General features: G+C 48.6%; 1 protein-coding gene across 1 annotated transcript in view; it reads left to right on the forward strand.

Annotated features, from left to right (window-relative positions):
* Plxnc1 (plexin C1) overlaps positions 1–27,409 on the forward strand; it is a 152,525-nt gene that overhangs the window by 112,315 nt on the left and 12,801 nt on the right. Inside the window, 3 exon segments of the mRNA XM_028855702.2 lie at positions 2,706–2,852; positions 16,564–16,741; positions 19,413–19,516. Of these exon segments, the coding sequence (XP_028711535.1) occupies positions 2,706–2,852; positions 16,564–16,741; positions 19,413–19,516 (429 nt within the window).

The raw sequence follows: 27,409 nt of genomic DNA on the forward strand, positions 1-27,409 counted from the left end.
ATTGTCTCGTTGTTTTGTTTGTTTGTTTGTTCGTTTGCTGGCTGGCTTGCTCCTCACTGGTTTGGTTTGGTTTGCATCAACTGGCTTGAGATCCACTTTCCAACTCTTCCTGACACTGAGCTCTCAGGAGCGGCTCTCAGGCAAGAAAGAAGCGAAGTGTTCAGAAAATCTGGGCTCCAAGCCCAAGCAGCCCCCTTGAGCAAAGCATTCTGGGTCAAGATTTCTCCTCTGTGCTGATTCAAGAGTGTGTGGAGCACTTGGTGGTGAGCGGGGGTGTGGCACGGTGCCCGGGAGGAAGTGGCAGCCAGCCAGTCCTGGGCAGAACTTTCACTTTCAGTGGAAGAATTCCCTCTGGTGATCAGGGGGCTTGGGAGCCTGGCTGCCTGAGTCCGCATGCCCTGCTCTTAGACGGTAAGCAGCAACCACCAGATACTATCCCCTTCTAGGACTCCAAAGTCTGGTGGGGACAATAATGCTATTTGCTGTACATGTCAGACACCAGGCTAGGAGCTTGTCTTGCCTTAATGGTCCGGAGATGTCTTTATGGCCATTTTGCATATGGGAGAATCAAGGCAGACAGTGTAGATGAGATTCTGGAGGACCAAGGCTGGCATGGGCGGTGCCCGACTCCTAATTCCCAGCTCTGCTGTGTCTTCCAAAGAGAAAAGACTTGTCTTCAATGGGCGAGACATACCTAAACCTTGTGTTAGTTGATGACAAAGGAATCTCATGGCCTGTGGTTCCCTGGGCTGGTCACACATCAACCTCTCTGGGAAAGATTTGCAAACTGCCTCTGCTACAGAGATCCAGGTTGGGTGGGTGTCCTGTGCGGCAAGGACAGGGTGGGCAGACACCTAAGTTCTGTGTGTTTGTTTGTTTGTTTGTTTGTTTGTTTGTTTGTTTGTCTGAGACAGAATTTCTCTGTGTAGCTTTGGTGCCTGTCCTGGATCTCGCTCTGTAGACCAGGCTGGCCTCGAACTCAGAGATCCACCTGGCTGTGCCTCCCAAGTGCTGGGATTAAAGGCGTGCGCCACCGCCGCCCGGTGGTACCTAAGTCCTTAAGGGGGTCCTCAAGAGATGCCAGGGGTGATTAGCTAGGGTTAGAACTGTGGGCCCATGGGACACTGTGGCCAGATGTCACCATAATCGATAAGCTTTAAGAATTCTAGAAAATACTGAGTAGTGAGCCCTTAAATCAGTCAGTGGCTGCCCCTCTGCCTAGCCCAGGGAGCCTGGCTGGCTTCTGTGCCAACCAGTGTGGATGATCCAGCCCCCACACCAGGGCCCTTGGTGTGCCTCTGGTAGGGGTAAGGAAGAGAGAAGTGAGGCCCTTAGGTTTGTGGTCAGGACATTACCCAAGGTGCGGGGGTGGGAAGGCAGATAGCGGTGAGATTAGGAACCATGAAATAAAGGAAGTTTCTTGCGAGAACCAAATGTCAGGTACTGGTCCCCTCGCCCCTCCTTGGAAACTTTTGAACATCGGCCCCCCCCCTCCCTGGGTCCTGCATAAGAAAGACACTCATGGGATCTATCAGAGGAGGAGAGAGAAGCAAAGAAAGGCAGGGAGGGAGTGGACTAGGTGAGGTGGAGGGTGGGGGAGGGCAAGAGGAAAGCCCGGGCCTGGGGAGGGGAACTGTGCTTACAGGAAGTAAAAAGGAAGAAAAACAGGGGTCAGAGTGGAAGGCCCCAAAGTGGGGGGTTCACGGGAGATCAGAGAGAGCCAGAGGGATCCTCCTTTGAAAGCTGAGTTGGTTAGCTGTACAAATGAACTTGGTAGCACGGGGTGGGGGTGGGGGGGCGGGAAAGGGGAACGGGGCTCCAATTTTCATCTTTCCTGAGGTACTCTGGCTCCCTGGCCTGGGCACGGCCCTTCTTCCTCCACCTAGAGGCCTAACATTCATAGATCCTGGAAACCTCATTATTTAGGAGGAACCAAAACTGACCCGGGGCTGCATGCCTCAGAAGCAGAACACGGCCTGTTCCTGAACCGTGTTCCCGAGTGTCCCTTTGGACATAGTGGCTGCACATTGGGGCCACCGGTCCCAGATCCTGAGGGCAGTGTTCACAAGTGAAGGCTGGAGACCAGGAGCCCTGGGGCCGGCCTGAGAGGACCAGGCCTAGCCTTGGTTGAGCGACAGGACTGCCCGTCTGACCAGGGAAAGGTGCAAGGAGGTGTCTGGATGTTAAGGGACAAGAGCTGGCACATGGGTGGGACACAGGCTACGAACCTCTGAAGTGAAGGCCACTTCCCTTACTCCAAACCATTAACTCTGAGAGGCCACCCTCCTCAGCAAGTGTTTAAAACAATCTTGCGCGAGTCCCTGTCGCCAAGACTAACTGCAAAGTACTTTTTTAATGCCTCTTATTTTTGGTTTGCAATTAAACAGGAATGTAAACAAGGTTAAATCTCTACCTCCAGGAACTGCTCTTAAGCTCTACTGATGAGCAGTAGTCTGCCAGACAAGAACTTAAACATGAAATTGCAGGGCCCTCCTGGATGCCTCCCATAGTGTTGGGGGGCCGTATGCATATGCAGTGTGCATGAGGCGGTTTTCCTGGCCTTTGCCCCTGGTCTCGAGTGACGTGATACGTATATTTTCTTGGGCATAGCATGTTGATTATTTGGAAGTCCTGCCGCCTTTCACTCATGGTCGCGCCATGGGCTTCCCAGGAAAGCTAACTGTTGCTTTGGTGTCTTTTCCAAGGAGACTGTTGGGGAGCCGTTCTATTTGCTGGTGACGACTCTGAACCAGAAAATCAATAAGGGTCCTGTAGATGTGATCACTTGCAAGGCGCTGTACACCCTGAATGAAGACTGGCTGCTGTGGCAAGTGCCCGAATTCAACACTGTGGTGAGTTTGCCTGAAGCACACTCCATCCAGACTCAGAGGGCAGGGGGTGGTGGTGGTGGTGGGGTCAATAAAACTGAACCAGCATCCTTCGGACCGTGGGAGGCCTGATGCATCTACTTAATTAAAAGCAGTAGCGGATGAAATAGTCACACGTATTCATATAATAGATTTTAATTACTTGGATTGGGGAAGAAAACATCGTGATGATGCCTGGGGTACTCATCAATTTCCGAAGATTTTAATATCAGGATTGCTTATAGCTCTTAGCGTCGTCAAAGGAAATGCAAAGCACTCCCTATTCAGCACTTATAATTGCAATCAGAATTTCTCAAATGGCTCTGCTTGGGGGAAGACAATGTGTGAAGATATATTTCAACCAAATTGAGGCCGTCTTATTTTAGAACGATAACACAAGACAAATCTCACTGTGTTCCCCATGCAACATGACGCCCTCCTTTATTTCCATGGATTGGTTACAAATGTTTGGTGTCACGCACTTAATGTACTGTGATCTCATAGATATTTTTAGAGGAAGGCTGTAGATCCCTCCAGGAGGAGAACGGGCCGGGCTGCCTGAGAGTTTCAGACACCAGAGAACTTCCTTTTAACCCGTTCCCGCTCCATCCACCCTCAACTGTCCCCCACAAAGAGACATGGGGGGAATTTGTGGCAGAATCCCCGAATGGAAGTTATCTCCTGTGTGGCTCGGGAGCTTTCTAAGCTTTTCCATTCTCACAGACTTGGGGAAGGTTGCTGTGTTTTGGTTTGCTCTGTAGCTCTATGGAGACTCGAGGCTTCTTTACCATCTCATTAGTGGAGGGGGAAGGAGTAGATGCCAGTGGGATTCGGGAATTGCTCGCTGAAGAGCTGAGACTCCTGTGGCTTTGCTCCGGGTGGCGAGTCCTGTGGTATCATTCTGGAAGAATTTACTCCCTAATTGAAGAAGGCACCACTCTGCTGTGGACCGTATTATGGTTATGTCATGTCTGTGGGCGGGGAGGGGCCCACAGATTAGCTGTTTCCAGTTTCCCTCACGCTGCCGTATGGAACAGCCCCATTAAAGATGGCTGTGTGCTCAGCAGCCAGGCAAGATGCAGGAAACGGTACTGAGAGGGAACACTTGTCAACGTTCTGGCTTCTGTGGATACCTGTCAGCATCTCGGAGGCAGGGCAGTGATTCTCACACTTTAGCATGCCTCACTATTGCCTGGAGAGTGTTAGACCACTTGTTAGGGGACCCTAGATGCAAGTCTGGGGGTGTGGCCTAGGATTTGCATTTTTAAAAATTTGCTTTTTTATTTATTTTTATTTGATATATATGAGTGTCCGCCTGCATATATCTCTATTTGCCATGTGGGCGCTGGGAACTGAGTGTAGGTCCTTTGCAAGAGCAGCCAATGCTCTTAGCCACTGATCCATTTCTCCAGCCCACAGATTGACTTTAATTGTCCGTGTGTGTGTGTGTGTGTGTGTGTGTGTGTGTGTGTGTGTGTCTACATGGAGGTGTGTGCACATGAGTGTAGGTCTCCACGGAGACCAGAGGTATCAGATTCCTCCAGATCAGGAGTTACAGGTGCTTGGGAGCAACCCAACAAGGGTGCTGGGAACTGAACCTGGATCCTCTGCAAGAGCAGTACATGCCCTTAACCACTGAGCCCCTCAGTCTTGGGCTTTGCATGTTTAAGGGGCTACTCCAGAACTGTTGGCAGAGGGGCTATGAGCCTGGGTTCTGGAGCCAGCCGGAGTTGAACCTTGCCTCTGCCACCGGCCAGCCAGGTGACACTGAGGACATCTCACCGCTTCCTGTGCCTCCTGGGTCACCCCATGTGTGAAGTAAAGGTGATACTCCTGTTGTCCGCCCATCTCATGGAGGTGTTAGAAAGATTAAAAGAGTATACAACACACTTGCTGCACACATGCAGATACATGCATGCACACATGCAGATACATGCAAGTGCACACATGCAGACAGACATGCATGCACACATGCAGATACATGCATGCACACATGCAGGTGCATGCAAACACTAAGAGGAGCTCTACTCTCCCACAGAGGTGACGTAAGTCACCTGGGGATCCCCGGTTTGCTCTGTTGCCTCCTTTTCTCACCCTGTGGTCTTTCTTGCTGCTTGTCCGCCAAGCCGAAAGCAGCACGTGGCCCTCGACGGCAGCAGGGTGAGGCTAACACGGTGCCCTCGACTTTCCAGAACTGTGAACTCAATCGACCTCTTCCCCATAGAAACCACCCAGCTTCAGGTGAGGCTGGTGGCCTGTTCTAACACCAGAAAACAGCCCCCCACAGGGGCCCCAAAAAGAAATGTTCCCCAGTGAATGTAGGTTTGGGGGATCCAGTAAGATTTCTTTCCACGAAACATTGCACCAGACAGGGAGGAGATTGAGAGGAGGTAGGTCTGGGGCATGGGGGGGGGGGGGGAGTCAGCTGCCTGAAAAAAAACTTTTGAGGTTGGAATCCTTTCCAGAGCTTTACATCTGAGCACATTCTTTCCCTTTCATTTGGAAACATTATTTATTTCACAGTCAATTAGGACCATGTGTTTCTGATTTGTTAGCACTCAGCTCATCAAAATGTTACTTGATGTTGAAGAAATTCGTGTCGACTCTCGAATTTTTTCCCCTTTTATAGCCTCCGGGGGAAATGCGATGGAAAATTAAATCTATGCACTGTCCTTCTCCAATTCATGTGCGGTGGATAGAGTGGAGGCTGGCCCAGAGGTGGGCCCTAGCTCCTAGGGCCTTTGCCTTTAAGAAGGATTTTTCTAATGCCTTTTGTTGAACCTTTTCCAACCTTCCTTTCATGGTGGCTGATTATACCAGAGGCTGAGAGAGGAGGCACATGAGCCTGTCTGAGCTTGTATGACAAAAAAATGTTACCAGAAGGTCAATATAAAAAATTTAAGGTTTTTCATTTCCTTTTATACAAGTTCTCCCAGCCTGAACCATTCTGTTTCTAGGTTTCCCCTTCTTCCTGCCCTTCCTCCCCCTCGTCCCCACATCTCCCCCCCCCCCCCCAGGCTCCATTCCTGGTAACTTTCAAAGCCTCGCTTTGCTAAATTTGCCTGAGGTGGTTTATGTAATTGAAAACCAAGGTGTGGTGAACAAATTGGAGTGTGTGTGTGTGTGTGTGTGTGTGTGTGTGTGTGTGTGTGTGTGTGTGTAAATTCTATCAAGGAAGATCAGAAAGCTCCCGAACAGTCACATGAACAACTTGAAATAGCAGACTGGGTGCCCTGGCAGGGCCCCCCTGTTTGAGAACAAGCCCCTTTGGATGCATGCTCAGAGAGAGTGCCTCTCACAACAACAAACTGGGAGTTAGGTTTCACACCTCCTGGGTTAGGATGCTTCCTCTCTGAGGTGTAGGGTGTTTTCTAGAACATACAGCCATGGTGCCAGTTTCTTGTATTTGAAATCATTATGCTAACACATCGTTCTGAGAAGTCAGGTTTTGCTCAGCAGAGCTTGAGAGGATGCTGCCTCTGACCTGGCCAAGCACAGCCCTTCAAAGCCACTCCGGCTCTAGTACCTGGAGCCCCACCCAGGCTGGCATCTGGCAGTCAAAGGGCCCTACTCTCAGCTCACTCACTGATGCTTCTGGGGAGGGTTTGTCATCCCACACCCACCCTAGACTCCTTTAATGTGTAGGAGCTCAGGGTAAAGTGCTTATTGTACGAGTATGACGACCCGAGTTCGAATCTCCAGTCCCCACATTAAAATTAGTCACTCCGGCACACCTGTAGCCCCAGTGCCAGGGAACGGGGGTGTGCCGTGCCTGGGGGCTTTGCCATGGCTCCAGCTCTCAGTGAGGTCATTGTCTCAAAGACCAAGGTGGAGAATTGATTCAGAGAGACTGCGCATTGGCAGGATGGCTCAGTAGGTAAAGGTGCTTGCTGCCAAGCCTGGCAACCGGAGTTCAGTCCTTGGCACCCACGGGGTGGAAGGCGAGAGCTTGTCCCCGCAAGCCGTCCTCTACCCTCCACAGAAATTAATAAATAAATGTAATTTAAGTTCAAAGTCACCCACAGCTATATAAGAAGTTTCAGGCCAGTCTAAGCTACATGAGATCCTGTCCGAAAGAAAGAGAAGAAAAAGAGAGGACTGCTAATCTCCACACACCCTCACACACCACCCGTGAGTTAGTTCAGAGTTGACAGGCAGAGTGGAATACGACCTATGGATCCTGTTTTCCCCCTCTGCAAAACTGAAAGCTTCCGAGAGGGTGTTGGCTGCCGAGGACCTGGCCCTCTCCCACCTCCCGCATGTCAGGAGCGTGGCTGCGCAGCACAGACCTGCAACTCTGAGGATCTCAGTCCCAGGAAAGTGGACCACATGGGAGAAGGGACATTTGCCTCCGTTTCCAGAGGAGATGAGAAAAACCAATAACTCGTAACAGGCGTGCTGAATTAGCAGGAGGAGTTTGACTTGTAATCAAAGTTAAGCAAGAAATGGTTTTTTGAACTCAAACCCAGAAAATGAGCTTGCCAATCTGCTGTATTGGAGAGATAGCATCTTGGCACCCTGGGAAAGTGTTCCGACAAACACATTATTACACTCATTCTCATATCTGTACGAAAGTCTTTAAGATTATTAGAAATTCTTGACAAAGCACGGGGACATGCCTGCAGAAACATTAATGCTTCTGTTGTGATTTGTGGAAGGTTTATGCCAGCCGATACCAAGTGGGCCTTTTCCCCCGGTGGTGACCATTTGGGGACAGGCATGTTTATACAACATTCCACATCTAACACAGCACTGGCGGTCCCCAGCAGGAGCTCCTGAGCTCTCCTTACCTCTCTCAGGCCCCTTCGGTTCCGTTTAGCTTGTCCTTGCAGAAGATCCATTATCCCCGTAATTAAACAACCCACTGTCCCGATTAAGTCATTCCCCGTTACTTCAATTACATCCCATTGTTCATTAAGTCCTGATGTCTGCACTCCAGCAATCTTGTTTTTAATACTCCTAGCATTTGTGGAGAAACAGTGAAGTTAATTAACAATTCTTAAGCCCTTTTTTTTTTCTTTTTCTTTCTACCATAGTGCAAATCATTTCCATTATGACTTGAGATAATAGTGAAACCATCACTAGCTTCATAGTTAGCCTCCTGATCAAAGAGTGAGACCATTTTTTATAATCGTGTTAGGTAAGTCATTCCCCAGTCGATGGCAAGCTGTGGAAAATGAAAAATTAACTTTAAATGGGCTTTCAATGGCTTTCCTCTTCATGGTCTTTCTCCTCACACCTATAATCTTGGAATTAGAAAAATAATTTAGTTATCTCAGTACAAAAGTATTTAATTTTCTTCTCTGTGGCACAAATTTAATATTCTTTCATTTGTTAGAATCCTTATTTATATTTGTACCTTCTACAAAATGGAAGATTTGACGATGGCCATACCTTTCTGAACACATTCCATCTCTTCTGATCTTGGAAGTTAAGCAGAGTCAAGCCTGATTAGTACTTGAATGGGAGAGTGGTATCACAAATCATGATGGAAATGAAAATAAATTTTCTAGGTTTGTCTTTTTGGCATTGTCCTTTTCCATTTGAAGACAGTGTTAAATATAGCAGGAATCATCCATCAGTCAACAGTCTTAGGCCAAATGATGGTCCTTGACCAGTTTTATGAATAAAGCTTTATTGGGACACAGTACTGTGTGTTCATTTCTGTATTATGTCTGGTTGGCTCTCTGCTACAACAGCAGAGTTAACTAGTTGTACCAGAGACCATATGACCCTGGAAGCCTTAAATATTTCTAGCTGATCTTCTACAGAAAGTTTGATAGCTCTTAAGCTGACACTTGACAGAGGGAAAGCAATCTAGAGTCTTCCCTCTAACCTGAAAGAACTTGGCAAAGCGTCCCCGGTCCACAAATCTTCGCTAGCTCTGCTCTCTCTATTGTAGGGCGGGCAAAGGTGTTCTAAGTATAGAGAAACTGGTCATAGAAACAAACTGGGGACACTGTCCCCATCGCCTTGGCTTGTTCAATGTGGAACAGGCTCTCTTCCACTCCTCTCTGCCCAGTGTTATTCTGTTAGGGGGGCAGAATCCCCACCGTGAGCTGTCCACCTTTGGTGGGACAAGGAGAGGGCTCTGGAGCATGGTGGAAGATGGGGCGGTCGAGCGCGCCGGGACAAGGAGATAGCTGCCGGAGCGGCTGGGACCGCCGGCTGCAGCAGGGCAAACTGCAGCTTTTCCGAAATTGGTACAAGAAGGAGACTTGCCTCTTGACTTTCATTTGGCCCTGGAATGAAAGTCGAAACTTATTTGATAGGTTTTATTGAATGAGGACACTTATTGCTCAAAGGCCTTTTATGACAAAGTTGCTGGTTTGTAAGAAATGCCTTTACTGTTTCTCTGTAGGAATCATAAGGTGTCCCAGAAAGGATGCAGCTGCATCCAGATGTTATCAGCCAAGGATATGTCAGAGGAGCCAACCAGGTGGCATTACAGTCCTCCCCGGAACAGTGCTCCCCCAGTGTTCAGTTTATCCCAGTCCCCAAGAAGCCTCATTTTTTTTTTCTGTTCCCTCAGTCCCTCAAGCTGGGGAGAGCCACTAGCCAAGCAGGAATTCAGTTATACACCCATGTGCCATGGGGCTGGGATCTAAGTGGTGGGGTTTGGGCTCTGGCAGTCCTGGGTATGAAACTGGTCTCTGTCCCTTACCCACGGTGTGACTGGGGCAAGTCACCACCCCTCAACCTGTGTTCATCTATGAATAGTTGGTGATTTAAAAAAAAAACACCCTACCCTTGTACATGTGTTGAAATCAGAAAATTAAGTATGTAACACACCTAGCCACTTGCCTGGCACAGAGGAAGTGGCCATTCTTCCGTGACAGCTTTTCTTGTCACCTTTAAGGTAAAGAGAAAGTCTCTTCTGCAGCCCTTCCGGTTGGTTATTTATTGATGGTGGGGGAGGCAGGGAAGCCAGCTGAGCTGGCTCTGTCGTCAGGAAAAGCACATCTGAAATACCCGTGGGTTGTGTTGGCACTGGGCATGGACAGCATGCAAGGGCAGACAATACCGACAGGCAGGTGTGGACGGGAGGTGACCATGACAAACCTGACCGGCCACCTAGCGGAGACTGGCTTGAGGCTTGCTCTGAAGGGCGTAGGCCCTTCTCATCAGGCCCTTTCCCATGCACTCTGGCTGTGAGTCTCCAGATGGTCTTGTCTGCCTGATGGCTTCCCTCCGTACCTTGCTATTAGGAGGCAGTACAGCTGTGTAGAACAGAGGTCCAGATGCCCGAGATCAGGCAGCAGAGGGGCTGACTTCTCCCCAGCGTGAGGTGCCAGGATGGGCAGCCCTGCTCCGGGATGCCCTCAGGTAACTTCTTGGAACGAGGCGCCTGCTTCCTCAGCCTCCTCCCACGTTCCCACAGCAGGACCTCAGCAGGGGCTCCACAAGAAAGGACAGATGGCCACCAGCTGTCTTTCAAGGAAGTTTCCCAAGGGCTGCCACATAACACATCTGTGGAAAGCCATTGGCCAGAATTGGGTCACGTGGCCACACCCGGCGACCGAGGCAGGACGATGAGCAGAGACTCTGCAAGCTCTGTGCAGTCCTGCCCGAGCCACGTGCCTCGGGACGATGCACTGTGTGCAGCTTGATGCCAGGCCACGGCTAGAAGAAGTTCAAGCCTCCTCTAGCCCTTGGTGTGTGCACACTTAACTGTCTACTGATGGAGGACCTCAGCAGAGTAACGGCCCTCAGCAAGGAGAACACCATGACATGCGAGCCTCCTGGCGTTTCAGTGGGAGTCTGGACATAGCCAAGTGTGAGCCTACCAGATCTGTAATCTGGGACAAGATTCTAGACCTCTCTCCAGATCTCCCCGTCTCCATCTGTTAAACGAGGCTAATAATAGTCCCCCCACCTCACAGACTGGCGAGGATTCGATGAAATGAGCAGATTCGTGGCTGGGATGTGGTACACGTTCAATAAAGTGCTGGCTATTGTTATTATTATTAGAAACGCCAAAGAGTGTTCTCATCACTCTCTCCCCTAAAAATAGTGCAGGGCGTCCTCCTCAGCAGCAGCAGAGTGGTGGTTCGGGGAAGGCAGGTGTGGATCGGGAGTGCTCCAGTCTCTCCCATCCTAAGGATGTGGGGTTCTTTTCCTCCACGTCCTGGCCTGGTAGCCTGACTTAAGATTGAAGCATGCTGTTCCTCCAGTCTGCTAAGTCTGGTGGCTGAGGGTCTTCATCACCACACCAGCTCCTTTCCAGACCTAGTTCATAATGCCGCCGCCTCCATGCAGCCCTCTCTGAGGCCTCTCCCTGAATGCCCCTCTCCAAACTAGAACCCTCCAAACACCCCATTTGTTTCTACTTTGCTGTGTTGTTAGTAGGGGCTCTCTGAAGAACAGAGTTTGTTATTAAAAGATCAATTAAATATATATTAAAAGACTGACTAAATGGCTTACTCTCTATAGTCTGGGTAATCCAACAGCAGCTATTCTCATACTGGGGAGGCTTAGCTCTCAAGTAAGCTGCCCAGTCCCTAAGGCTGGATGCTTGGCGGCCCCCACCTGATGCTGAAGGCTGGGGGAGTCCTGGAAAGCCCAGACTGGTCTTCAGTGTGCGCCGGAAGCCAGAAGAAACTGAGTTCCGCCATCAGCAAAGGGATGTGGTGGTGGCGGACTCGGCCGAGTTGATGAAGTTACCCGTAAGACATAAAATTCCTCAGACCTCCTCTATCTGGGCTCTCACCTGAAGGTGCTGCCATATTGGTCATAAGTATTCCCAGAAGTTTCTTAGTGGATTCCAGATCGAGTCAGGCTGACAGTCAAGATTAACCATCACACCCAGCGTACCAGGTCTTAGAACTTGGGTTTGTCTCACGGTTATCCTCGTCTACCAGTGCTTTCCATCAGGATTTGCACTGGGGGAAATGGTGTCATCTACGATGCCCTGCACTCGTTAATGTGAAATAAATGTGTCTATGAATGAACTGAGCCACCGTAAAATTGGCAAAGCGGCATAGATTTGGGTATATTCTGCTTCAAGTTAGGGAAAATGGGATCAACGGGACCTGAAGGGTCAAGAGGAGCAGAGGTGTGTCTCAGAGCAGACTGGAGGTGACTAGTCTCCACTCCCAAGGGACAGCCTCATGATCAGCCATCTTCAACAGAGCCCAGGCTCACCACCTCTGGGCTTCCCTTGGCCCTGACTGTGTGCTCCGTGGATGGCCGCCATAGCTCCCCGTTTTTGTTGGGATAGAGAATCTTTCCTTATCCCATGACTTAGTCACATGACTTAGTCACATGACCGCTGCCTGGGGGAGGAGGGGCAAGAGCGGCCACCAATGGCATCGCTCTACCCTAGATGGGCTCTTGGCTGGCCATCAGTCAGAGAGACAGCATGGCTCTTGGTTAGACACCAACCACACAGGCTACCTCAGCTTGGCCAGTATTTTTTGCCAAGGACGTAGGGAGCTGCAGGACTAACAGAGGGGCTCATTTCCAGAGAAGGGACAGGGTATGCTTCAAAGAACGTTGGCCTTCTGTGGGGATCAGAAAAAGAGCTACAAATCCTATAGAACCAGATCAGACTGGATGTTCTCAGCTTTCCATCCTCCTATCCTGCCTGCAGGGGATTCTCTGTGTACTGAAGTGATAGACATATCTCCCACACCTGCTGTGAGAGACCTGAGAACAGGTCTTTTGTTTGTTTGTTTGTTTGTTTGTTTTTCAAGACAGGGTTTCTCTGTGTAGATCAGTCTAGCCTGGAGAACTCACTCTGTAGACCAGGCTGGCCTCGAACTCACAGAGATCCGCCTGCCTCTGCCTCCCGAGTGCTGGGATTAAAGCGTGTGTGAGCCACCACCGCCTGGCTCTGTGAGCAGATCTTAAGCAGTCCCCAACATCAAGAAGGGCACAGAGGGCTTGGCTCTGTGGGCCTCAGCAGAGGAGGAGCTGGGCAGTAAACGTGCACAGTAAATGGGAGATGTTGCCATGAGGCAGAGTAGCAAGGTAGACCTGTCACGCTCACACTCCGAGGTGACGCGGACCCTCAGTGCTTCCTAGCACAGAAGAGAGGTTCCGATGAGTGTCCCTGCTCTGGATGGGAGTATTAAGACTCTGGTGAGACCTGAGAGGCTCCTGCACTCACATTCTAGGAAACTGCCATCTGAGCGCTAAGCGTTACCAGCATGAAAAATGAACACAAATCAATTTGTGTCTGGATTTACTCTCAGAATTCCCTGTGGACTCTGTAAAATGCCTCTTTACCTCTTTTCCACTCAGATAGCTGTGGAGGCAATGGCAGATTTACATTAGTTTACATGCAGTTAAGGTATTTTTTTTTCCCTTTTGGTTATGTTTTTAGGAACATTTACTGCCTATAAAGAGGTGTTATTGGTAAAGACAATGGTGCCCTTTAGGTAGCAACAGAATGGTATTTTGTAAATGCCAATGAAACTATTTCATGAGCCAGGATGGCTGGGGCTCTGATTAAAGAGTGTTCTCCGTTCATTTTTATCTTGGAAGCCACTGTGGAGTGCCTTTGACACCATTACTCCTGACATGAAGAGCCGTGACTAAAGAGAGTGAGCTGCCCACAGGGACAGGATTGACTCCCGAGTGCCCTGCCCAGCTTTCATGTATGACGGACGGGGGCTCTGGTGGAGGGCTCTGCTTACAGCTGGTCCAAGAGAAGGGGTTCCTGGTGGCCAGGAGGGGTTCCTGGGTGCATCAGAGCCCCAGGAGGATGGGGTGATGCTTAGGAGGGCCACCCTAGCTCAGCGAGCCCTGAGACCAGCCCAGTCTTGCTAAGACTGCTACTTAGAAGCTGTGTCCCCGGAGCAATCAACGGAGCCCTCTGAGCCCCAGCTTCCTCCCTCTAAAGTGGGGGCGTCACAGCAGTATACCCTTCGCCTGGGGGTTAAAAGATTCAAAGAGGTGTTTCTTGGGACTAGGTGTAGCTCGTTGATAGAGTGTGTGCTTGGCATGCGCCTCATGTTGAGTTGGACACTCAGCGCCCCTCTCCCATTGAAAAATAGTATGGCTTGAAATGTACTTGGCAGTTCCATGCTGAGAGGCCCTAATGTCTCTACAGAGGGGAGGTGAGAGAGAGGGTTTGGGTATGAGTCTTTACTGTGTTGGGTTTTTCTAGACCGTCCACTCAGCAGCTGTCCCACTCACCTGGGACCCTGCATTCTCCTTTGTCTGGCATTTTGTTGGTTTTTTTTTTGCTCATGAGGAGAGAAGCATTTTGAACCCCTTGCTCATGGCTGGATTGCCCAGGACACAGGTTTTCCTAGAGAACAGGCAAGAGGGACACTGTTCTAGGACAGGGACCTAAACCTGGACCACACTGAGACTGCGGGTCAACTCCGAAGTTCAGATTCTGCTAGTGTTGGGGTTTAAATCGTTTGGCTAGGACTGGACTAAAGTAACTATTGTATCATAAGTGGGATGACAGAGGGAATACATCAAGTCTTGGCTGTTGTAGCAAAATGCCGTAGGTTGGGTGACTTGTGAACACTGACGTTCCTCCTTCTAAAGCCTGGGCAGTTAAGGATCTCATCCCTGTCAAGTTCAGTGGATGGTGAGCACTGCTTTCTCACTCATGGTGTCCCACTCTCTGCCTTGGGAAAGCCCGATTCAGCGTCACTGAAATTACTGCCTCTTGAAGCTTCCGTGACGATGAACCCAAATGACCACACGTGTGTAGAATCCTGGCTAGCCAAAAAGTACTCAGGGCATTTACGGAGCACCCTGTGATCATGAGACCCGGAACTCTATGCAGTGTCCCAGAACAAGATTGTCTTTTTAATGCTGCCTGCACTGAAATCCTAGCTCCCAAGGTGAAAGTGCTGGGTAGGAGGACCTTTGGGTAAGTGATGGAGGCAGAAGCCTCAAGAGTGGCCTCAGAACTACACACAGTTGCCAAAGAATACATGGCTTTGAGAACCTGCCAGAGTCTCAGATGTCTCATGACCTTGTGGGGATCTGTGAGCCACAGGCCCTGAGCACCAGGCATGATTCTAAGGGTAATGTTAATTCGATTCATCATCAGTTACCGTCCAACGTCAGTGACCACCCACTGTGCATGCGCTGGCCGGTGTGGACCCAGGCTCCGCTTCCGAACGAATGTATACTAATCCAGTGCCACAGTGGTGATCGTATGGACCGGATCCGTCATGACCATCATCATCCTTTAGTCCTGCAGCACCCCTTGAGTACACTGTCTCCTGGACCTCTGTGACAGTATTAGAAAGGGGGTGCCGTTAGACACATTTTACTTTTTGCATTGCAGGGGATGGAATTCAGAGTCTCCTGCATGCTAGGCAAGCTCTCCGACCTAACTCCCCATCCCCATATGCACTTCCGGTAATCCTAAGGACCCCCACTCTCCATATTATCTGTGTTCTCACTTCTTTTTTAAAATTTCTATGATAAACTTATTATGAGAACTTGCACATAAATAAAAATCTCACACACCAAAATTAACCAGACCTGTACACTAAAATCTGTACACAGTTAGAACTTTTTTTTTTTTTTTTTTTTTTTTTTTTTTTTTTTTTTTTTGGTTTTTCGAGACAGGGTTTCTCTGTGTAGCTTTGCGCCTTTCCTGGGACTCACTTGGTAGACCAGGCTCGCCTCGAACTCACAGAGATCTGCCTGGCTCTGCCTCCCGAGTGCTGGGACTAAAGGCGTGCGCCGCCACCGCCCGGCTAGAACTGTTTTTCACTTCTTTCTGGACCTCATTAAGCCAGGCCTCCACAAATTAGCAAATTGTGCATTTCACACTGTACTCAAGTCCTCCCAGCTCACGGATAACAATGCTGAGGACTCTGAATCATGCTATACTACTTACCAATCCTCTTTGCTCACCTCTGAATCAATCTCCCCCCGCACTCCCTTCCCCCTCCAGACAAGGATCTGTGGCAGGTAAAACTTTTGTTTTCCAGATCTGTGTATTTGTTCTGAGACAGAGTAAACCTGAAATTGCTTTTAGGTTATTTTTCAAAATATTCCCCGGCTCTACGTTTTCTTACATACATAGCGACTTCCTTCCCCCATTAGTTAGATCTTGAGGTTTTGCTGCACCAGGAGAATGTTAACTGGTACAACTTAGCAATGGCTCGGGAATGTAATTAATGCAAGAATAATAGTACAGGGTGGGGATCTTGGTATTTTAATGAGGACTCAGACACATCTGACTGCAGATGCTGAAAGTGAGGGGGAGATGAGTGCTGCCATAATTAATGCTGCACATTAAAAAGTGACCTCTTTGGTGTGATCAATACAGGGACCTCATAACCTTTCCTGTCACCTGGACCTTCACTTCTGGGACTCTGTGGTTCTGTTAGTAAAAAAAAAAAAAAAAAAAAAGATAATCACCAGTCTGTGCTCATTTGCTGTGGAATATTTCCAAGTGATTTTTTTCTTAGAAATTAGAAATCACCATTTTTTTTTTTTTGCAGAATTTTTATGCACGTATATATTTTCCTCTCCAATATATTTATTCAATGCTTGCTCCATAATGAGTGTTTTTACTTTCTGTTTTCCTTTCCATTATCCCTGAAAAGAATGGATTATGGAGAAAAGATTAGAGTTGTATAATGCGATACGCTGTTTGCTAATGTGCTGTCAGAGGTATTAGTAGGACTCGCCGTGTGTCTTTTATGAATGCCTTTCAGGCTGTAGTTCCCTAATAGACTTCGGATCCTGTTTGTTCGTATTCTTGCAGGCATTAAATGTCGTCTTTGAAAAAATCCCAGAAAACGAGAGTGCTGATGTCTGTCGGAATATTGCAGTCAACGTTCTTGACTGTGACACCATCGGCCAAGCCAAAGACAAGATTTTCCAGGCATTCCTAAGCAAAAATGGTTCTCCATATGGACTTCAGCTCAACGAAATTGGTCTTGGTAAGGTTTCTCCCAGACCCCTGCAATGCACCTTCTTTCTGTTGGGTGACAATTATGTGGCCTCAGTGTTTCCTAGAGGGCGTGTCTGGGGACCCGAGGACTTCTTGGCTCTCTTTTGTGCTTCTTGATTCTTCCCAGGAAGCACCACCCTTCCAAGACAGCATTTTCAAAACACTGTATCTGTACACCAGCATGCTTGCTGACCCTGGGACCACACGGCATCACCCTGCATCGAGAAGTACAGGAAGGTGTAAACCTGGTGCCCTCGGTCCGTGTAGCTCTTCACGTTGGCATTTGATTTGTTTGTTGTGATACGGAGCGTGTCATTAGTGGGTGGCTCAGCCACAGAGCGTTAACTCCAGCCTGCTGGAAAGGTCATCTTCCTCTCTGCTAATCGCACCCGCATTAAGTGTGTTCTCCGTTCTCCCCCAACACGGAGCAGCATCTGCTATGAATTCATTTGCGGGCTCTATTGGTATACTGCAAAGGAGAGCATATGTGTGAGCAAGCTAACAGGGCTCCATTTCTCTCAAATGTTCATCAACATTTTAAAGTTGAGCTCCACGCAGCCCTCCCAAGAGACTGCTGTGGGGTTTTAGAGCAGATAATGGGACAGGAAAGAAGAGCAGAATCGCGCCGGTGACAGACAGCATAACAAGGTTCATCTCCTCTCCGTGTACGGTTGTAGACCTCCACTAAGCAGGCAATTAAAATCCTCCCCCACCAATCAAACCTCCCGCTGAAACCATTGAGAAAAGCCTGGAGGCAGGCCTGGGAAATTTGGGGGAGGCCATGCAAATGTATAGCAACTTCAATACCTGCTTCAAAGAAAGCAGGCTGCCTCAGAGAAAGCAGGCTGCTTAGGCGCTTCTCAGCACCAGCGTTTTTGTTCCCTCGAGTGGCCTGGAGTACCTGGTAGCTTCAGGAGGGCTTGGATCCTCTGCTTAGAGAGATGCAGAAGGGGCAGCCCCATCTAGGAAACCGAAGCCTGACCCCGACCATCTTGCCTTGAACATTATCTTGCAAGTGTGTGGCTCTGACCACAAAGGACACAGGCACACCCAGCCTAATAACCACAGAAAACGGCCCAGCAGCTCTGTCTTTCCCGCCAAAAAGTCCATAGCAAAGCCTGCAGGGCCCTTCCTGGGTTTGTGCCAACCAGGTGTCCCTCCCCCAACCCCGAGGTTGAGAGGTAAGGGTAGAGCAAGCTGGTGGCATCGTGTCCAGAGAGACAGAAGGTATAGACGCCCCTAGGAACGGGAAATGGCAGAGCCTGACCTAACTGGAGAGACTTGTCATCTAAGACAGAGAGCCATTAGGGTTCCGCAGAAGTTGCCTTGTGGGTTGTTACAGACTCACTGTCACCAGGTTTGGGGGGATGACAGGGGGAGAAGAGACAGGGTCTCAGTATTGTACAGCCCTAGCTGACCGAGAACTCACTACTGAATCCAGGCTAACCTTGAACCTGTGACAATCCTCCTGCCTCAGCCTCCTGAATGTTGGGCTTGCAGGTCTGAGCTACTGACCATATCTGGCCATTGCTAGATTTAAAACAATTTTAATTACATATTTATTTATCATGTGTATGTGTGTGTGTGCACACACACACTTTTGCGCTTGTAGAGATAAAGACAACATGAGAGTTGGTTCTTGCTGTCTACCATGTGGGTCCTGGGAAAAGAACTCAGATTATCATGTTTGGAGGCAAGTGCCTTTACCAACTGAGTCCTCTCCCCAGCCCCCATTACTAGGGTTTTTTTTTTTGTTTGTTTGTTTGTTTTTTCTATTTATATATATATATTTTTTAATTTTATTTACTTTATTTTACAATAGCATTCAGTTCTACATATCAGCCACAGGTTCCCCTATTCTCCCCCCTCCCACTCCCTCCTCTTACCTCCAGCCCACCCCCCATTCCCACCTCCTCCAGGGCAAATCCTCCCTCAGGACTGCGATCAACCTGGTAGACTCAGTCCAGGCAGGTCCAGTCCCTTCCTCCCAGCCTGAGCCAAGTGTCCCTGCATAAGCTCCAGGTTTCAAACAGCCAACTCATGCAATGAGCACAGGACTTGGTCACACTGCCTCATTACTAGGTTTTTAAAAGGAGAAATCCAAAGTCCAGATTTTTTTTTGTGCAGCCTCCAACTAGTTAAATGTTGCCATTGAGTTGCTATTAACCTAACAGTTCATAGAACTCTGCGCACATTGAAGCCAAGCCCACACTTGGCTGTGGCTCCCTTCTGACTGTCATGACTATGGTGTGCTAGCTGGATTGGTGTGTTAGTTAGTACACAGTGACTCTGCAGGGACCATGGAGGAGAGAGTTCACACTGCGCTCTGGGGATGAACACGCACACGTACTGGTGATACTGGAGTGTTTTTTTTGTTTTTGAAGGTTTTAGTCCCTCAGATGATGGGTGATTCTGTCTTCAGGGTCTCTACTTCCAGACTTGACTCAGCATAATGTTCCAGGAACAGCTCTGAAATATTAGACCCTAAACGCAAGCCCAGAGCTCTTTGTCTGGCTGGCTGTCTCCACCCCGTCCAACAAAGCTTTGCCACCCCATTCAAGCTTACTTACTTAGTAACTGGGCAGCACTCAGCTTTTTTTTTTCCTTCTTAACTGCAACTTCAGAAGGGAACCAAAGGCCTTTCTCCCCCGCTTTTTCAGAGCTTCAGGTGGGAACTCGACAGAAAGAACTTTTGGACATTGACAGTTCCTCTGTGATTCTTGAAGATGGAATAACCAAGCTAAACACCATTGGCCACTATGAGGTAAGACCGGGACGGCCTCACCAACTCGTTCTTTACCCACAGTCCTAATTGGGTGGGATAACTCTAGTACTAGGTAAGCCCATTAAAAAGACAAGAGCGAGACTCCCTATGTCTGAATGGTTTGCAGGTTGCTTGTTTCTAGGGCAGTTTCCTTCTCTGCTCATTCGGAAGAGCTCACGCATTGCTCTCTCTAGTGATGCCCCCATCACATGTCCCCCTCCTCACAAGACTGTCCGATTCCCCATCTTGCCATTTAGGTCGGAAACTTGGCCATGGCAAGACCGTCTGGCCTCATGCACTGCGTTCTTAGGGAAGCTGTGAGTTATCATGCGTGCAAATCCCGAGTGCCAGAGAAGCCTATGTGTGACCAGACAGGACGCAGGGAAAGTTCCTGAAAACAGACACTGGGATTCATTCAGCGGCCTTGAACGGATGGTCCAGATCTTTGTTGAGTGTCTGTTATGTGCTAAGAACTGGGGCTACAGCCCCCAGGAGGGAGGGAAAGGTAACACTATGATACAATAGTGCTGTAGCTTGGAGAATCTAAGGAGGCCTCCTATGGAAGCCGCAGTTGAGCTGAGACTGAAGAATGGGGCAGGATCCGTCGTCAGCACCACCTGCAAGGGGAAAAGACAGCAGGCAGGTTGGACAGGAGGGCTTTCGGACTGGCCAGAACCGGAGGAGGAACTAACTGTGCTGGTGAGAACGTTCTGGGTCCCAGGCTGACTCGGCCATTCACTAAATGATGGCTAGTCCCATCGCTTCAGCAGCCCTGTGAGGCAGGAACCATGGCTAACCTTCGTTCTAGATGGTTCACTGAGCCGGAGACTTAACCAGAGAAGTGGAAGGGGAAACCGCCGTCCCTCGGGTCTTGTTCATCTGCCTAGTTTACATCTTATCTCGAGGACAATGGGGGCCATCAGGGGGCCTAAAGTTGTGTTTCAGAAACCGACTGTGATGGACAGGAAGTAGGGAGATGCATTGGACGCTGTGGGAGAGTTCCAGATGAGAAACAACAGTGTCCAGAACAGCAGTGTCCTCAGAGATGGGGGTAATGTGAGTGGTCACAGTGGGCTCGAGTGGTGGGCTCTGCAGCCCTTCTGGATGGAAATCGTGGGGGTCCAGGCCAGCACTCTGGATGGAAATAGCGGGGGTCCAGGCCGGCACTCTGGATGGAAATAGTGGGGGTCCAGGCGGCACTCTGGATGGAATAGCGGGGGGCCGGCACTCTGGATGGAAATAGTGGGGGGGCCAGCATCTGGATGGAATAGTGGGGGCAGGGGCACTCTGGATGGTGGGGGGTCGGCGGCTCTGGATGGAAATAGTGGGGGTCCAGGCCGGCACTCTGGATGGAAATAGTGGGGGTCCAGGCCGGCACTCTGGATGGAAATAGTGGGGGTCCAGGCTGGCACTCAGGAGGGAAGGTGCTTTCTCAGAAAGAAGGCAGAAGGAGAGCAACTACTTATGGTTCAACAGCACCAAGATGGACTTTGGACTTCACCAGGCTTCACCCTTAGACAGCTTGCACTGGAGACCATTCCCGAGCAGGTGTCTAAACAGTCAGGAGCAGGAAGCATCCTGCCCCCGCATTTTGTCTTACCCGTGGGGCCCTGTGGCTATTTCTGGAGGAGACTTCACAGAGCCTCATGCCCTACACCCATGTAAGTCCCCCTACAGTTCAGGTTTCCTGACCCAAACCCAGCATTCTTAGCTTGGGGGTTTTGGTCAAAGTTCCCCCAGTCTTCTCAGTATGGGCTCCTGGGTGGCAATGGCCAGCTCCCAAGGGATGTAAGTGGGTGGGAGGCTCATGGGTAAAAAGTCTCTGAGGGGTCCTACTAGTGCATCACTATGCATTCTGGGCTTTAGACCGTCTCCTCTCCCTGGGTCCGTGGGGCAAGTTGGTCCGGTGTCCCAAAGAGTCCAGGTGTTGCTGTGCCTCTTCTTAGTGCTCTTGGCTAGAGTTGTGGCCTTGCTCCAATGAGCCTCCCTCTGTCCTATCTCTGTTTCACCTTCTCCACAATCATATGGCACTGAGTGGACCCTGAGGAGAGGGGGTGGCCACTTATTATTACCCTCAATAAGGATAGGCAGGACAGGTCATTCCAGCAGAGAAAACAGCATACAGCTGTCGGCAAGGCCCAGGCGGCCTGTCAGGAGAGCCAGAGCATCACTCGTCCTGCAGACATCGGCGTACTAGACACCTCTCTGCTTAAGGATGATAATGAAATTAATCCGGCCCGTAGTCACTTCCCGTCCTGATGATTTATTGGCCCTCATAGTCCAGTGGTGCTGCCTGGGAGTAATAAATGACAAGGCTAAGACGCGGGGCTTAACGGATCCTGCTTATGTTTAAAAAGATAAGCCACAAGGCAAAGACGGGCAGAGAGCTTGGAGGAGGAAACCAGGGCGGGGTCAGCCGGCCGCGCTCCCTAAGTAGACCTGGACCAGTCCCGAAGCCTGGGCTCCTAAGGACCGAGCTGAAGGAAGGCATGCATGCGCCCCTACCTTCAGCTGCCTGGCTCCGCCCTTGATTTTTAACAGCGCCTCTCCAGATTTGGAATTTGGGATAATTGGAGAGGGCTGGGCTGACGTCTGCTTGTGCCCTTTCGTTAAAGAAAACCAGGTTCAAGTACTTGCTTTTCCCTCCAAAGAGACAAGATGCTAATTATCACTCTTATTCATTTACTAAAGCACCCTAGTTTGAGTCACTGTATGTGCCTGAAAGGGAAAAAAAAAAAACAACTATATTTCATTTAAAAATAGGGTCTAATTCAGAGTTCTAAGTGATTCAGACTTACCTCCCCCAATTAGTCCAAATTAGTTAGGCTTTAAAGTTAATCGTCAGTGACGGACAGTCCCTCCTCCTGTCTAAACAGAGTCTCTGCTGCTTGAGTACGAGGCCCAGCTTCCTTCACTTCATTTTGTGAGCGGAGCGATGGGGTGTGGCAGATCTCTGCTGGACATCTGCTCCGGGGGTACTAGAGGGGTCACTGTGTACAGAATGTAGGGTTGGATGCTGTCCCCAGAGCCCCAAGGTGCTGATGATGCTACTCTGTCAACCTACTGAACGGTTTCCAATCCAACTCCCAGCATTGGTGACAATGGCGACAATGGCCTTCTGTGGCAGCCACAGTGGCGGTCAGCACCCAGCCTTGTCCACAGTGCCGGCTCCATGAATGCTCACCACAGCCCGATGCTTTTAGACCAGAAGGATCATCTCCCTTCCCAGGAGACGCACACAGGGGACAGCAAATTTCTGCTCCGGTGTCGTTCCATCTTGTGCAGAGAAGGGGTTATGGGAGCCAACGTCTTGACAAACACACAAAACCAGCAGTGTCTTTCTCTATAATTAAACCCTCACAGACACTCCCCTGACGGCTGTGGCTCAGGGTGTTCGCTAAGAAGGGGATCCTACTGGTAGATTCAGGGTAGCCTGAGGAGGCATGCTTGCAGTCTACTCTCTCTCTCCTCTCTCTCTTTCCTTCTCCTTCAGCACCCCACTGTGACCTTTTGCTGGGTCATGCTGTCACACCCGGCCATGAGGTAGCACAGAGGCTACAAGACAGGTGTTTTGTGGGGCAGGAAGTTTTCTCTACAGACCACACATCTTGTTTTGAGGAGGGAGAAGAGAGAACACTGTGTGGTAGTGCAGAAGTGGTCACTGGTGACCCCAAATTAGCCATCTGGAGGACATTTATAGCTCTCAGAAATGTTTCGGATGAGCTGTTAGGTAAGATCAGTGGTCCTTGTGGTCAAGTTTCATCTCTGCTCTTAAGTAAAAAGACTGGACTACCTGGGAAGGCACCTTTAGGTGTTGGTTTATGTAGCCAACGAAGAGGCCATTGTTTTTTGTTTTCTTTTAATATTTATTTATTTATTTATTTATTTATTTATTTATTTATTTTTCTATTATCAGCTTGATACAGTACAAATACTTATCCTAATAGTGAAATGTTTCATTGAGGCTTGCCCAGTGGTTTAGTAAAATCAAAACTTATTATAAGCCACAGTCATCCTAGGGTCCCCCCTGCTATGTAGCCTCCATGGTTCTGTGGGTTGCAGTCTGATTTTTCTTTGCTTTATATCTAGAATCCACTTATGAGTGAGTACATACCATGCTTGTCCTTCTGGGTTTGGGTTACCTCACTCAGGATGATATCTTTTACATATTGACATCCAGTTATTGCCAGCACCATTTGTTGAAGATACCTTCTTTTTTCCATTGTATAGTTTTGGCTTCTTTGTCAAAAATCTGGTGTTCATATGTGCGTGGATTAATGTCAGGTTCTTCAATTCGATTCCATTGGTCTGTATGTCGGTTTTTATGCCAGTACCAACCTGTTTTTATTACTATAGCTCTATAGTAGAGCTTGAGGTCAGGGATTGTGATGCCTCCAGAGGTTGCTTTATTATACAGGATTCTTTTAGCTATCCTGGGTCTTTTGTTTTTCCATATGAAGTTGAGTATTTTTCTTTCCAAGTCTATGAAGAATTGTGTCGGGATTTTGATAGGGATTGCATTGAATCTGTAGATTGCTTTTGGTAAGACTGCCATTTTTACTATGTTAATCTTATCTATCCATGAGCATGGGAGATCCTTCCATTTTCTGATATCTTCTTCAATTTCTTTCTTTAAAGTTCTTATCAAACAGGTCCTTCACTTGTTTAGTGTTATCCCAAGGTATTTTATATTACTTGTGGCTATTGTAAAGGGTGATGTTTCTCTGACTTCTTTCTCAGCCCTTTTATCATTTGTATATAGGAGGGCTACTGATTTTTTTTTTTTTTTGAGTTGATCTTGTATCCTGCCACTTTACTGAAGGAGTTTTTCAGCTGTAGGAGTTCCCTGGTAGAATTTTTTAGGTCACTTATGTATACTATCATATCATCTGCAAATAGTGAAAGTTTGACTTCTTCCTTTCCAATTTGTATCTCTTTGATCTCCTTTTGTTGTCTTAGAGGGGATAAACTAAACCTATGATATTTTGGCAAGAAGCCACCAAGATATCTCACATTTATGCACAGATTTATTTTAGGAGTTTTTAATTAGTTTTTGTTTTGAGACAAGGTCTCATGTAGCCCAAACTAGCTTCCAGCTCCCTATGTACGAATTGACCTCTTAATCCTCCTGCTTCTCCTGAGTGCTGGGATCGAACTCAGGACTTCATGCATGCTAGGCAAGTATTCCAATAGTTTAGCTTTGTTCCAAGCATGGCTTTCAGTTGTTGACATGTGTCCATTTCATCCCTGTGTGGCCACAACTTCTAATGCTGATGACAAGTCTTATTCCAGCTCAGGCTGGCATCACTGGGGAAGGGTAGCCATGTCACAGGGCATCGTGGAACACTCTAAGTCTGGGGAAGATTTCATCTGAAATTGTCATGTACACCTATTCTGCTCTGGGCTGGAGACATGTTCCTACTGCAGATCTATCTAGTGGCATTAATCTGCCCTTGGTTTCATTTGGTTTTCATCCCTAAAGTCAGGGCCCAGAAGATGCTCCTTGCCTCACAGGAGGATAAGAGAAGGGATGTGGTACTCTGAGGGAAGTAGTTAGAGCTCCTAGGACAGAACAAACAGCCACTGTGTTTTTAACCCTTTGGGTTCCATGGCACTTTTCAAATAGGCTGAACGTGGCAGCAGCTGACTTGAGAAGAGGAAGTAGAAACCTACTTCCCCCCCAACATCTGCAAATGAGTTTTCTGTCCTTGTAATAGTGTTAAAGCATCACATGGGGTTGGAATGTTCCAGCCCTAGAGCAGCTGTGAAAGTCAGAAATATGCTCGCACACATCCAACTCATCCACTAATAAAATGCTTTTACACCAGCTCTTGGAAGATAATTTCGGAGTAAAATCTCCTTGGTACAAGCTGCGTCTACACTATCTTAATGCCTGCGCACGGTGCCAGCAGCCAGGCGTTGCCAGCTCTTGAGAAGACATTTGAACTCTTGGCAGCGTTCCTTATCAGAAGGCCCATCCGTGGTGTTTGTGATTACAGAGGAAGGGTGCTCGGCTTGGCAAAACAAAGCGTCTGACAGTAGCAGAGTATTGGCTCAACACTCAACAGGATCCATTTGGGATTCATTCTTCGACAATTACCCAGAATGAATCACCAGCTTCCTTTTATAAGAGGATATTTGTTGGCTTAAAACCAGTACATCCAGCTCTTGGTTGGGGGGAGTTTTGTAACTATGTCCACAATTCTTATAAGTGTGGTGTCTGAGTAAGCTATGGGGAGGCCTACATGGGGCATTTATTTTAATTGCATCAAATATGGAGGAGAATTGAAAAATCAGTCAAAGGCAATGAGCGGCTCAAGAGAAAGAAGATGCTTGGTAATAACGGCAGCCCAAGAGCTCAGGAAGAGTTAACACTGGGAGTCGCTCTGAGGCCTGATGGCCTGCTAGCTGTGCCCCGGGTCCCCCCTCTTCCCACAGGACGGCCTGAACACCAGCAGTGGGAGGCCTCTAGCCTGAACTGAGCGGCTGGCTGGACACAGCTGGCTGGACAGCTGTGTCTGGGGCCTCTGGAGAGCTGGCTCTTCCTCCGTGGGTGTCACCTAAAGGAGACTGTGTTTACCCTGTGGTGCTTAGCAGGGAGCCCTGTACGTTTTGACAACCAATGTTGCAACAAGCCAAAGAGCAGATCTAAGATTCTCCTTTCTTCCAAACCAGAGGAGGCCAGGTCCAAATTTGTAAGGGCTTTACGGTGGAGAGAAAGTCACTTAGCCGATGGGATTCAAAGTGACAGTTGCTCCCCAGGACACAGCTGGGAGGAGGCGGGGCTTGTCCCTGACTTGCTTCTTCTCACCAGCCCCTCCTTCAGAACCATGCATTCTTAACCTCTGCTTGTCCTCTGCATCTTCGCATCTATGTTTTCTTCTGTCTGGAGGCAGCTTCTGCATTCACTGGTCTCTTCCAAGGAGCAAGCCACCTGGTTATGAGAGACACACCCTGAAGGTCCATTTGGCCCAGGGATCCTTGGTTCCAAAAGACCCCAGAGTGAGAGTCCTGGACTTCATCTCTAGAGGAGGCCACGCAGAGACATGGCATTAGCATGACTGCATGATTTATCTACTGACCTATACATTTAAAACCTGATACTTTTTTTTTGACAGAACTATTCTGAGTTATATATAGTTTATGTTCCTCATATATTTAGAATGAAGAATGTAGCTTGGTGATAGAATACTTGCCTGGCAAGTACAAAGCTCTGGGTTCAGTCTCCAACACTAGGCAAAAACCAAACCAAAACAAAAAACCCAAACCAACAAAATTCACCTGTTTAAAACGTGGGACTCACTAGTTTTAGGTCTATTCATAGCTGTGCGCCATCCGATCTGATTTTGGACTATTTCATTGCCGTTAAGAGATACTCAACCACTCTTCAGTCTTCTCTATAGCTCCTATTTAGAAAGACCACTAGCTGTCTATATAAATTTGCCCGTTCTGGGCATTTTATATAAATGGGATCACACATGTGATCTTGTAACAGGCTTGTCTCAGTTGGCATAGCTGTAAAGTTAATCTGCACCATTGCATGTATTAACATTTCCCTTACCGTATGGCTGTTTTTGTAGTGCATTCATACAATGGGCTATTACACAGTTAGGAAAAGGGATGTCCTACTGACAGGCACAGTGGATAGTACGTCAACATCACAGGCCTTGTAGCGACCCTAAAAGGCACACATTAATAAAATATCAAACATTGGGCTGGAGCGATGGCTCAGAGGTTAAGAGCACTGGCTGCTCTTCCAGAGGTCCTGAGTTCAATTCCCAGCACCCACATGGTGGCTCACAACCATCTGTAATGAGATCCGGCGCCCTCTTCTGGCCTGCAGGCAGACATGCAGACAGAACACTGTATACATAATAAATAATCTTTTTTTAG

The sequence above is a fragment of the Peromyscus leucopus genome, chromosome 18, assembly GCF_004664715.2.
Source record: "Peromyscus leucopus breed LL Stock chromosome 18, UCI_PerLeu_2.1, whole genome shotgun sequence".
In the NCBI taxonomy this organism is placed as follows: Eukaryota; Metazoa; Chordata; class Mammalia; order Rodentia; family Cricetidae; genus Peromyscus; species Peromyscus leucopus.